Source organism: Hyla sarda, chromosome 4, assembly GCF_029499605.1.
Source record: "Hyla sarda isolate aHylSar1 chromosome 4, aHylSar1.hap1, whole genome shotgun sequence".
In the NCBI taxonomy this organism is placed as follows: Eukaryota; Metazoa; Chordata; class Amphibia; order Anura; family Hylidae; genus Hyla; species Hyla sarda.
In genome coordinates this window covers 164,892,328-164,905,765 of record NC_079192.1, presented here as the reverse complement: position 1 = coordinate 164,905,765, position 13,438 = coordinate 164,892,328, and the positions used below count along the sequence as shown (strand labels likewise).

The following is a 13,438-nucleotide window of genomic DNA, read 5'->3' as shown; positions in this document are numbered from 1 at the left end:
ACTGTAGGTCTCAGTTATTGTTAGAGTTCATGAGTCAACCATAAGAAACTTATTGGGCAAAATGGCATACATGGAGTTCCAAGCAGAAAACCACTGCTGACCAAAAAGAACATAAAGGCTTGTCTCAAAAAATTTTGATGATCCACAAGACTTTTGGGAAAATACACTGCTCAAAAAAATAAAGGGAACACTTAAACAACACAATATAACTCAATCCCACTTCTGTGAAATCACACTGTCCTCTCAGGAAGCAACACTGATTGACAATCAATTTCACATGCTGTTGCGCAAATGGAACAGACAATAGGTGGAAATAATAGGGAATTAGCAAGACACCCCCAATAAAGGAGTGGTTCTGCAGGTGGTGACAGTTCCTATGCTTCGTGGCTGATGTTTTGGTCACTTTTGAATGCTGACGGTGCTTTCACTCTAGTGGTAGCATGAGACGGAGTCTACAACCCACACAAGTGGCTGAGGTAGTGCAGCTCATCCAGGATGGCACATCAATGCGAGATGTGGCAAGAAGGTTTGCTGTGTCTGTCAGCGTTTTGTCCAGAGCATGGAGGCGCTACCAAGAGACAGGCCAGTACATCAGGGGAAGTGGAGGAGGCCGTAGGAGGGCAACAAGCCCACAGCAGGACCGCTACCTCCGCCTTTGTGCAAGGAGGAGTAGGAGGATCACTGCCAGAGCCCTGCAAAATGACCTCCAGCAGGCCACAAATGTGCACGTGTCCACTCAAACGGTCAGAAACAGACCCCATGAGGGTGGTACAAGGGCCTGACGTCCACTGGTGGGGGTTGTGCTTACAGCCCAACACCGATCAGGATGTTTGGCATTTGCCAGAGAACACCAAAATTGGTAAATTCGCTACTGGCACCCTGTGCTCTTCACAGATGAAAGCAGTTTCACAATGAGCACTTGACAGACATCTGGAGATGTTGTGGAGAACATTCTGCTGCCTACAACATCCTCCAGCATGACCGATTTGGCGGTGGGTCAGTAATGGTGTGGGGTAGCATTTCTTTGGGGGGCTGCACAGCCTTCCATGTGCTTGCCAGAGGTAGCCTGACTGCTATTAGGTACCAAGATAAGATCCTCAGACCCTTTGTGAGACCATATGCTGGTGCGGTTGGCCCTGAGTTCCTCCTAATGCAAGACAATGCTAGACCTCATGTGGCTGGAGTGTGTCAGCAGTTCCTGCAAAAGGAAGGCATTGATGCTATGGACTGGCCCACCCGTTCCCCAGAGCTGAATCCGATTGAGCACATCTGGGACATCATGTCTCTCTCCATCCACCAATGCCACGTTGCACCGCAGACTGTCCAGGAGTTGACTGATGCTTTAGTGCAGGTCTGGGAGGACATCCCTCAGGAGACCATCCACCACCTCATCAGGAGCATGCCCAGGCATTGTAGGGAGGTCATACGGGCACGTGGAGGCCGCACACACTACTGAGCCTCATTTTTTATTTATTTTAAGGACATTACATCAAAGTTGGATTAGCCTGTAGTGTGATTTTCCACTTTGATTTTGAGTGTGACTCCATATCCAGACCCCCATGGGTTGATAAATTTGATTTCCATTGATAATTTGTGTGATTTTGTTGTCAGCACATTCAACTATGTAAAGACAAAAGTATTTCATACGATTAGTTCATTCATTCAGATCAAGGATGTGTTATCTTATTTTTTTCTTTATTTTTTGAGCATTTTTGTGGACTGAAGAGACAAAAGTTGAAGTTTTTGGAAGGTGTGCATCCCAATACATCTGGTGCAAAAGTAACATAGCATTTCAGAAAAAGCCATGAATAAAACTCATTGCCAGTTATCACAAACACTTGATTGCAGTTGTTGCTGCAGAGGGTGGCATTACCAGTTATTAGGTTTAGGGGCAATTACTTTTTCACATAGGGCCATAAAAGGTTCAAATAGCTTTTTTCCTCATTATAAATGAAATAATCACGTGAAAACTGCATTTTGTGTGTACTTGGGTCAGGGGCAAATATTTTTCACTGCACTGTAAATCAACCACATCACTAGGATAAATCACTGCATAGTGCCGAGCCACAGCCAAAAGAAGGAAAACAAAGATCAGTGTCCTGCCTGATGTAGAAGGTAGAGGCAGACATCGGGAAATAAAAGGGAAAATAGTTTGTTGTGTGTGTTCACTAAGGGAGGTACTCCAGGATAAATCCAGATATCACATGTATAGGAATATTGCTGTTTTTAATAATATATGGTTATTTCTTTACATTATACTGTTTGTGTGGTATAGGTTTTAATGATGTATTTTGTATTTGATGTCATTATTTTTGCGCCCTGAATGCCGTCTGTGACACGGCCCTCTGACGGGACTGGGGTCTCGGTGCGCATGCTCAGGAATTTTTTATCCTCGGGCCAGAGACGCCGGAAGTGGGGCTGTTTGTGAGTTCCAGCGGGTCAGTACGCAAGCACTGTAATGAATCCACACCGCTGTCAGTAATTAGATCACTCACACTATAAAATCTTGGTCAGTGAACATTGGTGTAGTACCTCTTGAGAAAGGGAAACCGAAACGATCGTAGGGGCGGGGCTCTGGCTGCTATCCCACATGGGTAAGATTGATTAGTCCATACAGTTTTTTCATCATACTGCTATCTATGTATTGACCTGGTATATATCTACATCTACATTTACTGCTGCACTTATGCTATGGGCACCTGTGTTGTCATAGATTTTCAGTGTGTACCATTCACTCTTATTAAGGGGTCACTTTTTTAATATGAAGGCACCACTGATATGTCAGTCACTTATGAGTGCTGGATTTACCAGTGGTTAGTGTATATGTTTACAGGGATTTAACTAGAGCACTTTCTATTACTACACGCACTTTATACACAGGATAGCTTATGATAACTGTGATGTAGCAGTTCTTTTATAAGACCCACTATTTTGTATTGGTTGACTGTTACAGTACTCCATAATGTGTCTCATATGGTTTTTTTAAAAATGTATTTACAATAAAATATTTTTGAATTTTATATCAGGTGTCTGAACTCTTTTTCCAATATGTGTAACACGATGGGAGGTTGTTGCGATTGCATTGGTAAATGTATATGAGAGGGACAGAACGATTTGTATATCTGTAATGACTGTGCACTGAGCAAGTATAAGAGATCATTTCCCCTGGATTCTGTATACCCAAGTCCAGGATCTAGAATTACCAGTGTTAACATGACACTTCTGTTTTTATTTGTTAATAAAGAAGGTTCTATAAGATTAGGGAAAAGAGTATCTGATTTCAGAAACAGAACTATAATCCATGGGTTGTGTGTGATACTGAAGCTCAGCCCCATTTATTTGCATCTTGTAAAACTACAGACAGTAGATAAAGGGCGGAGGGAGGACTGCGGGATAGGACTAAGGTTACTTTTATATGGCTTTAATTTGATTAGACTGTTGCATCAACATTTTTAAGTCAAAGGATTGGGGTGAGTGAGTATGACTTATTATTTCTCTTTAACAAGTCCTCAGCCATATGTACTCAGACAACCCTTTGCCGCCTAATATATAGCAGTATATAGAGCAGTATTATGTCTATTTGCATAGCGCCTACAGGGTTTTCATGTAGTCTGTGAATATTAAAATACATAGTTTAGAAATAGTAGTCACAAAACTTATAATGTATTTTTATAAAGACTATTTTAAAAGTTGCTTTCATTGATGATGCAAATGGTTCTAAAAGTGCAAATATACTATTGCAATTTTCCATTGGTTTACTCTGCTTACACGTTGCTCTGTTATCACTTGTTCACAGGAGAGACTGGCTTACTAATATCTCAGATTACGGTTACCAACCCTTTTGTGGGATATGCAGGCGATGAGTCACAGACTGAGAAGAAGAGACTTCGAAATGTGTTTAAAAAGGGAGATTTGTATTTTAATACAGGAGATTTGTTAATGATAGACAAAAATGGCTTTATTTTCTTCCAGGATCGTGTTGGAGACACATTTCGGTAAGATGTCAAAAACGCTTTTGAATAAGTGAAAAATGACTTGCCTTCAGAATAGTTTTAGTTACTAGTGCTCATGTGTAAAAAAAAAAAGGCAAAGTGTAAGGAAAGTGGAAAATGTAGGGAAAGCTTAATAAATACTGTGGAAAATAAATTGTAGGGAATTAAAACCCACAAAGAAACCTACACAACACTCTTAGTAAATAAGGGCCAATGATTTTTTCTTTTCTTTTTTTTTGCCCGACCCCTATTGTGGGCAAAATCCCCAGGTAGCCCAAGCCAAGGCTTGGGGTCATTCTCCCTCCTGTTATCAGCATTGCCAACAAAATAATGAATGGGGAATTGACCAACGGGTCATGGAAAACAAGAGAGAAATAAAAACCAGACATTTCTGTTATAGAAGGCAGAATCAGACACCAAAATATGAGGCCTGTTATCACTTTTGCTATGGGGCCCCCTCTCTTCTATGTAGGCAATTGACCCCAGCCTAAAAAAGTTGCAATTTAAAAAAAAAAAAAAACTTCTGAAATGCTGCAGCTACAATGGTCTATAGTCATATATGCCAAGATAGCAGGTGCAACTAAAAAACAAAACTATTTCTGTAGAAGAAAAAAACGTAATTTTTTTTTTGGTGCAAATGTGAAAATGTAAAAACAATGGCGTATTATTGTTGCTGACAGTTGGATTGTAGGCATTGATGTCAGCGTCATGTATAAGAAGCTGTCTCATGTACTTGCTGCTGAAACAACCCCATTTAAATGACTGAAGATCATTTTGTTGTAGACATTTGTGTAACAAATCTGCTAAGTGCAAAAACACTGAAAAAAAGTATATTCCAGCTTTACAAATACTGAAAGCAAAGAACTGACCAAAATATTGTTGTGTTAAAGTGGCCCTAGAGTTTTAGAAAATGGAGAAGAAATAATATCATTTCTAATTCCTTAAAAAAAGCAAGTCAAACTCAAAGGCTAACATGGGCCAAAAAAAGCAAGGTTTAAGTTTATGTGGGCCGCATCAAAATAAAAAATAAAAATAAAACATGCCCTCCCTGCACAAGACCCCATGTCCCCTTTGCACAACAACCCATGTCCCCTGCACAAGACCCCATGCCCCCTTTGCACAAGACCCCATGCCCACCCTACACAAGACCCCATGCCCCCCTGCACACTTCATGGCCCCCTTCACAAGACCCCATGCCCCTTTTGTACAACACTCCATGCCCCCTTTGCACAAGACTCCATGCCCCCCTTTGCACAAGACCCCATGCCCCCCTGCACAAGACTGTGCAGTACAGTTCCCCCACATTAGGGGCAGTATAGTTCCCCCCACATTAGGTGCAGTATACAGTTCCCCCACATTAGGTGCAGTATAGTTCCCCCACATTAGGTGCAGTATAGTTCCCCAACATTAGGTTGGCAGTATAGTTCCCCACATTAGGTGCAGTACAGTCCCCCCACATTAGGTGCAGTACAGTTCCCCCACATTAGGTGTAGTACAGTTCCCCCACATTAGGTGCAGTATAGCTCCCCACATTAGGTTGGCAGTATAGCTCCCCACATTAGGTTGGCAGTATAGTTCCCCACATTAGGTGCAGTACAGTTCCCCCACAGACATACAGTCTTCAGCCATATACAGTGTATGGCTGGAGGTTGTATGCCTGTTTACTGCCCCACTTCAGTGTTCCAACCACCACTTCTCCGGTCCGGGGTCACGATCTACTGCTATGGCCTATGGGCCCCATTTGCAGTAGGTCCCAACACGGAGAAGCGGGGTCGGAACACCGAAGATGACGTGCTGGTGAGTGGTGGCTTACCATACCCGCGTGTCCTCCTCACTGCTCCGCTCTTCTCCTATGGGCGCACGCACAGGACGTCAGTGACGTCCCTGCGTGTGCTACCTCCTGGCGACCCCTGCGTTTTTAAAGTTAACACGGGGCCGTAGAGAGGTAACCGGGGCATCCTTGTATCCTGAAAAGATTTTTCGGGACACAGGGATGCTGGGCTGCAAAGACATTCATTGTGGGCCGCATGTTTGACACACATGCCTTAAACAATCTGAATGCTTTTCTTTAAATGCAGAACTCTGAAATAATATCTTGTGTAAAATGTAACGTTCAGTCATATTGGATGTTATTGGCCTGCGAGCTCTCTGTAGACCGGATTAGTGAGCTAAGGACATTTTTCAATTTTAAGTCAAGTCGCCCTGTTATTAGTGGAAATTGTAGAACAAACGGCTCATGAGCTGTACAGCTGCTAACCAACTGTATGAAACACAAAGGACAATAGGTGTGCAAAGGTGCAGGACACATTCATTACATTTGCACATTTATATCAGCTCTATACAGCTAATGAATGATACTTAGACAATTAAATAGGTCAATGAGAGGAAAAGGATGAGTTAAGGGTTGAGTTCCCCAGAGTACCCCTTTAAGCACCAGACATCCTCATTCTTTTTAACCCCTTCACTTGTCCTAACATAACAACAGTTCTGGCATTTACCTTTACATGATCTCAGAAGTGAGTATAAATACCATCAGTATAAGGCCATGTACACACTGTGCGGAATGTCTGCCCAGAAAATACGGACAGACATTTCACAAATTTGCTCAATTCGGGGCACTAGGGCCACTTAGAAATGCGCTGCCTTTTTAGACAGCAATGCATTTCCGAGAGGAATCTTCAGAAACACTGCACAGTGCAGCAGAATCCCATTGAAATCAATGAGACTCTGCTGCAGAGGAATTTCCGAGCGGAATATTCCAGCAGAATTCTGCCTGGAAATTCCTTTGTTATTCACATAAAAAGGACTGATTAACTTTTATTGGAAAAAACATTACTTATCTACCATTATTGAAGTACGTTATACATTTTGGCAACACAAGATTTATTTTTCTTTGTAGATGGAAAGGGGAAAATGTAGCAACCACAGAAGTAGCAGATATTGTGGGAATGACAGACTTCATTGAAGAAGCCAATGTCTATGGAGTTCCAGTGCCTTGTAAGTAAAGAATGTGCCTCTTATTTACTTCTGTAGTTTTAATAAATGAAAAGGAAAACATCTATATACAGCATTTTACTGAATTGGCTTCTCTGGGACAATTGGAGAACTGGCCAAAAATTCTAATATACTGCCTGTTCTGATTATTGCTGATCTAAAAGACCAAGGATATGACAAGGTTAAAAAGTCAAATGGATCCATGTACATATTCCTTAAGCAAGGGTGTTGAAATTCTCTCTTCTCTCCTAGATCTACAGTTAGGAGCCAATTTAGATTTATGGCCAATCCTGATGAAATAGGCAGATTTTGCTGAATTGTACCTAATGTGTTTGGCCAGATTAAGTGTTACCTGCTCTTAATATAGCAGAGGGTTGTGGAAGGAACCAGCTGCAATCTGTGGTTGAACATGGCAGAGATACCAGAGGGACAATAAACACATGAGATTGTAGCCAAACTCCATTCCTAAAGCATCCTATTATTAACTCAGTTGAAAATGGGATTTGTAGCCTAGCCAACAGCAATTTCAAGGTTATGACTTTTCTCTGTTTCTAGATCACGAAGGAAGAATTGGAATGGTATCCATCACACTTAAGCCAGGCGAAGCATTTGATGGTGACAAACTGTACAAAAAGGTTTCAGATTATTTACCTAATTATGCCAGACCACGTTTTGTCAGAATACAGGTAATACTTTTCTTTATTGATGTATTTTTATTTTAGATTATTATGGATGCTGAATGCAGGCAAACCTTGCCTACATGTGGTACATGATTTACCGGCACAATCATGTGGCCATTGGCCAATGCAAGTGGGCATGGTTTTGGGGGCCTTGGCAGCTGCTGTCTGGCACTGGTCCCTAAATTAAGATTACCATCCACCAAAAGTGTTTTTCAGTAGCAGTTTTACAGAGTATTTTTAAGAGTATTATCCTATGTGGCTGTGTTCACATACAATATTTTTGGCCTTATTTTTTTTACAAAACCAGAGGAGGGTCCAAAATATCGAAATCTTTTAATCATGGTTTTTCTCTATGTTGGTTCCACTACTGGTATTGGTAAAACTACTGACCAAAATAAGGCCCAAAATATTTTGTTTGCTGTAGACTTAACTCAAGTACATAACCTTACATTTATATACATTAAACTTAATCTGTTTCTTCTTCAAAGCCTCCAGCCTCCCAAATTCCAATGTGGTATTATTTTATCCTCTTCTGTGTGGATTACCTTACAAAGCTTAGTATCTTTTGCAATTATTGAATTTCTACTATACATATTGAAAAGAAGAGGGGCCAGTAGTGTGCCCTGCGGTACCCCACTAAACTGTGACTCAAGCGGAGTGTGTTTCATTGATAACGATTACTCCTCTGCCATGTTTATTGGCCTTATTATGGGGTTTCTGCTTTTTCCTTTACACTTCTAACATACTATCAGTATTTATTATTCTTGTCCCTTTATTTCCATGATGGGACTCATACTCCTCTCCCACACAGATTGTGTGTGTGTGTGTGTGTGTGGGGGGGGGGGGGATGCCTTCTAGAGGTCCCCCTCTTCAAACTGTTTAAGCCTGTGTGTTAACCCTGATGTCATAACTTGCACTCTTCGTAAGTACTGGTGGAAATTAGGTCATTCTATAAAATGGACTAAGAGGATTAGACAAATGTTGAAGAACCAACAACATGGAAGTCATTTTGAGGTGTACGCTCATTGAGGAAGATTTTTCAAAACTCGTGCAGAGGAAAAGTTGACCAGTTGCCCCTGGCAGATTGCGTCTTCTATTTTTCAAAGGCCTCTTTAAAATGAAAGAAACAATTTGAAAGAAACAACTGGTCAATGTTTCCTCTACACAGGTTTTGATAAGTATTCCCCATTATCACTATATTAAAGAAAAGGGTCCTATTACATGAAGAGACTCCTGGCCAAACAGGCTGATATTGCCCTTTGTAATAGGACCAGCGATCACTGGATGTTTGAGCAAATGCTGGTTTATTGGCCATTGCTTCTTTTTGACAGGTTAAAAACACATGGTTTGATGGAAGCATAGAGCCTCAAGAATGATCCAGCGATCATTCGTGCAGCCTTGCCCTAACACTTGTGGAGCCTTGTAACAGGTTCTGTAAATGAGAACCAATCTATGGAACAACGCTCATTTACTGTGCATGTCGGGAAATGTAACAGGAACCCTAAATACTATCTTAAAACATGTCCTAGACATGGCAAAGCAGCACATCTGGTGTAGTTCAAGTTGTCCATCTTCTAGTAGGCCATTGTGGATGGTTTCTTCTATAGTCCTATAAACAAAAGCTCCAAAATATGACCATCTCCTTTTGTGCCTACAGAGGAGATGTAAGTGTTCATGAAGTTCATCTGCAGCTAGGTATAAATGAATGAGGGGTTTTCGACGAGAAACTTCTGGGCATACAAGTTTGTCTGGGAAACCTTTAATAATAAATATCTGAAAAAAAATAAAAAAACTTATTCCTGAGTTGTTGTGAATTCAGTTTCATAGAAAAAACTATTCTATTTATTATTATTATGAAATTCAGAAATTTGTCAGGTCAGTAAGGGCTTAAACTGCGAAGACTAATAAAGTGTTCCTTGAATTTCCAGGACTGTATTGAAGTTACCGGAACCTACAAGCAGCGTAAAGTGGAATTGGTCAAGGAGGGCTTTAATCCACTCACAATAAATGATCCACTATACATGTTAGACGAGACCGAAAAAAGATACAAACCAATGGATCCCCACGTTTACAATGATATCTTGGAAAAGAAACTGAAACTTTAATACTAGTCCCGCACCTCGATCATAGCATTCCCATTGTAATCTTATTTGTGTGTATCATAATCTCCTGGACTTTCTACAAACATTTTGATAAATCAAAGATAAAAACTGATGACTGGACATAATAGGGTATTTTAGCATGACTGATACAAATATAAAGTGTCACATAAATAAATGATCATTGTGCATATTGTATATAATGAGTCTCACATGACCTATATTTAATGTTAGGACCTAAGTATAGAGAAAACCAGTGCACTGATTATATAACCCTGTATGTAACCTTTTGTACATTATTGTGCCCACTGGTAGATTTAGCCAAAGTATTGCTTTTAGCACATTTACTCAAGGAACTTAGTAAATATCTTTTTTATACTACTGTTGGGTTATTCCAGCAGTCTTCTCCAGTCAAATTAATGAATGCAATTTTGCACATATGACCACTGTCACTTTATGCATTAATAACTCTGGAATGCTTTTACTTTTCATTCTGATTCCGAGGCTGTTTTTTCGTGACATATTCCACTTTGACATAGTGGTAAATTTTCGTCGTTACTTACATCCTCTCTTGGTGAAAAATCCCCAAATTTCACGAAAATTTAACATTTTTCTAACTTTGAAACTCTCTGCTTGTAAGGAAAACGGACATTCCTAATAAATTATATATTGATTCACAAATACAATATGTCTACTTTATGTTGGCATCATAAAGTTGACATGTTTTTACTTTTTGAGGACATCAGAGGGCTTCAAAGTTCAGCAGCAATTTTCTAAATTTTCAAAAAGATTTCCAAATCTGAATTTTTCGGGGACCAGTTAAGTTTGAAGTGGATTTGAGGGGCCTTTCTGGGAGAAATACCCCATAAATGACCCCATTCTAAAAACTGCACCCCTCAATGTATTTAAAATGACATTCAGAAAGTTTGTTAACCCTTTAGGTGTTTCACAAGAATAGCAGCAAAATGGAGGAGAAAAATTAAAATCTGCATTTTTTTTACACTAACATGTTCTTGTAGCCCCATTTTTTTCATTTTTAAAAGTGGTATGAGAAGAAAAAGCCCCCCCAAAATTTGTAGCCCAATTTCTCTCAAATATGGAAATACCTCCTTTATGTTGACATAAAGTGCTCTGCGGGCTCACAATATGGCTCAAGAGGGAAAGAGCACCTGTAGGATTTTGGAGAGAGAATTTTGCTGTCGTGGTTTTTGGGGGCTATGTTGTATTTAGGAAGCCCCCATGGTGCCAGAACAGTGAAAAAAATCCCCACATGGCACACTATTTGGGAAACTACAACCCTCAAGGAACATAACAAGGGGTATAGTGAGCCTCATAGGTGTTTGAGGACTTAGCATTGAAGTTGGATGTAAAAATGGAAAAAAAAATTTTTAACACTAAAATGATGGTGTTACCCCACATTTTTCTTTTTCACAAGGGGTAATGGGAGAAAATTCCCCCCAAAATTTTAAAACCCCATTTCTTCCGAGTATGGAAATAACCCATATGTGGACATTAAATGCGCTGCTGGATACAATGCTCATAAGAGAAAGAGCAAAATTTGGCTTTTTGAAAAAAGAACTTTGCTGAAATAGTTTTTGGGGGGCATGTTGCACTTAGCAAGTCCCCAGGGTGCCAGAACAGCAAAAAAAACCTACATATGGCAAACTATTTGGGAAACTACACCCCTGAAGGAACGTAACAATGGGTACAGTGAGGCTTAACACCTCACAGGTGTTTGACAACTTTGCGTTGAATTTGGACGAGAAAATGAAAAATTTTATTTTTAACACTAAAATGATGGTGTTACTCCAAATTTTTCATTTTCACATGGTGTAATAGGAGAAAATGGACCCCAATATTTGAAGCCCAATTTCTCCCGATTAAGAAAATGCATCATATGTGGACGTTAAGTGCTCTGCTGGTGCACTACAGGTCTCAGAACAGAAGGAGCACCATTGGACTTTTGGAGAGAGAATTTTGCTGAAATTGAAGTCGGGGCCATGTGCATTTACAAAGCTCCCATGATGTCAGAACAGCAGAAACCCCCCACATGTGACACCATTTTGGAAACTACACCCCTCCAGGAATGTAACAAGGGTTACAGTGAGTACTGGTTGAACTTGATGGACATATGTCTTTTTTCGACTGTACTACTAACTATGTAACTTACACCTCACAAGTTTTTTTAACAGTGGGCCGTAAAAGTGAAAAATTTAATTTTTTGCACTATATTGATAGTGTTACCCCAAATGTTTCATTTTCATATGGGGTAATATGGAAAAAAAGCCCCCCATAATTTGTAGTGCAATTTCGCTTGAGAAAGAAAATACCCCATATGTGGATGTAAAGTGCTCTGTGGGTGCACTGCAATGCTCAGAAAAGAAGGAGCGCCATTGGGCTTTTGGAGTGAAAATTTTGTTAGAATTGAAGTCGGGGGCCATGTAAGTTTACAAAGCCCCCATTGTGCAAGAACAGCAGAAACCCCACACGTGACACCATTTTAGAAACTTCACCCCTTAAGGAACGTAACAAGGGTTATAGTGAGTACTTCCACCTCACATATTTTTTGAGCAGTGGGCTGTAAAAGTAAAAAAAAAATTGATTTTTAACACTGAATTGCTGGTATTAGCCAACATTTTTTTAGTTTCACAAGTAGTAAGAGAAAAAAAAGCTCCACAAAATTTGTAGCCCAATTTCTCCAGAATAAGGAAATACCCCATATATGGCGGTAAAGCACTATGCGGCTGCAAAACAGTGTTTAGGAGTGAGACAGCACCAATGAGATTTGAGGCCTAAAGTGGTGATTTGCACTGCAATGGTTGAGGTTCTGACATAAAATCTAAAAATAAATATTTTTTTTTTTAAATAAAAACATTTTAAAACGGCAAGTGACCACAATTTTGAAACTACACCCCTTAAGGAAGGTAACAAGGGGTAAAGTGAGTGCTTACACATCACAGGTTTTTTGAACAGTGGGCCATAAATTGAAAACTTTAATTTTTTAACACTAAAATGCTGGGGTTACCCAATTTTTTTGATTTTCAAAAGGGGTAATGGGAGAAATTGGGTTACAAATTTTGGAGGGCTTTTTCTCCTGACTATGGAAATACATCCACATATGGGGTAACATGCTGGGTGGGCGCACAACAAGGCTCAGAAGTCATAGAGGTCACTTTGTTTTTGTGGCCTATGGCATATCAGTAGCTGACGGTTACATACATTCAGAGGAAAATACAAAAATGAAACACCCACATGTGACACCATTACAGAAAGTACACCACCCTGAGGAATGGGTATAGGGGTAAAGAGGACATTTTGAATGCACAGGTGTTTCCTAAATTTTTTTTCCAAGAATGGATGAAGAGTAGCTTTTGAAAATTGCAATTTTCATCCTATACTCTGCTTCATCTTTCTGGGAACAACTAACATGTGACTCCGAATTGTCACCTGGAAATATAACAGAGCTCATGAGCAAGAACTCCATGGAAGTGTGATACTCCCTGAAGCAATCTCTAATGCAGAGGCCTGGATGATCGGGGCAAGTGTCACACTGAGTGGTGGTGTCCTTTCGAATCCCCTTCCTGTGACACACACTGCATTTTTCCTGGGATTTCTTTCCAATGTGGGGGACCCAAAATCGCTTCAGATCGCCAGTTTGTATTTACCGGCGATC

The 13,438-nt window shown here is 40.2% G+C and overlaps 1 protein-coding gene across 1 annotated transcript in view; it reads left to right on the top strand.

Moving 5' to 3' along the window:
• Positions 1-12,361, top strand: part of LOC130368642 (long-chain fatty acid transport protein 2-like) — a 38,596-nt gene extending 26,235 nt beyond the window's left edge. Inside the window, exons 7-10 of the mRNA XM_056572593.1 lie at positions 3,797-3,995; positions 6,892-6,989; positions 7,542-7,672; positions 9,595-12,361. Of these exons, the coding sequence (XP_056428568.1) occupies positions 3,797-3,995; positions 6,892-6,989; positions 7,542-7,672; positions 9,595-9,771 (605 nt within the window). The 3' untranslated portion in view covers positions 9,772-12,361. The remainder of the gene's footprint in view (positions 1-3,796; positions 3,996-6,891; positions 6,990-7,541; positions 7,673-9,594) is intronic.
• Positions 12,362-13,438: the final 1,077 nt, after the last annotated feature.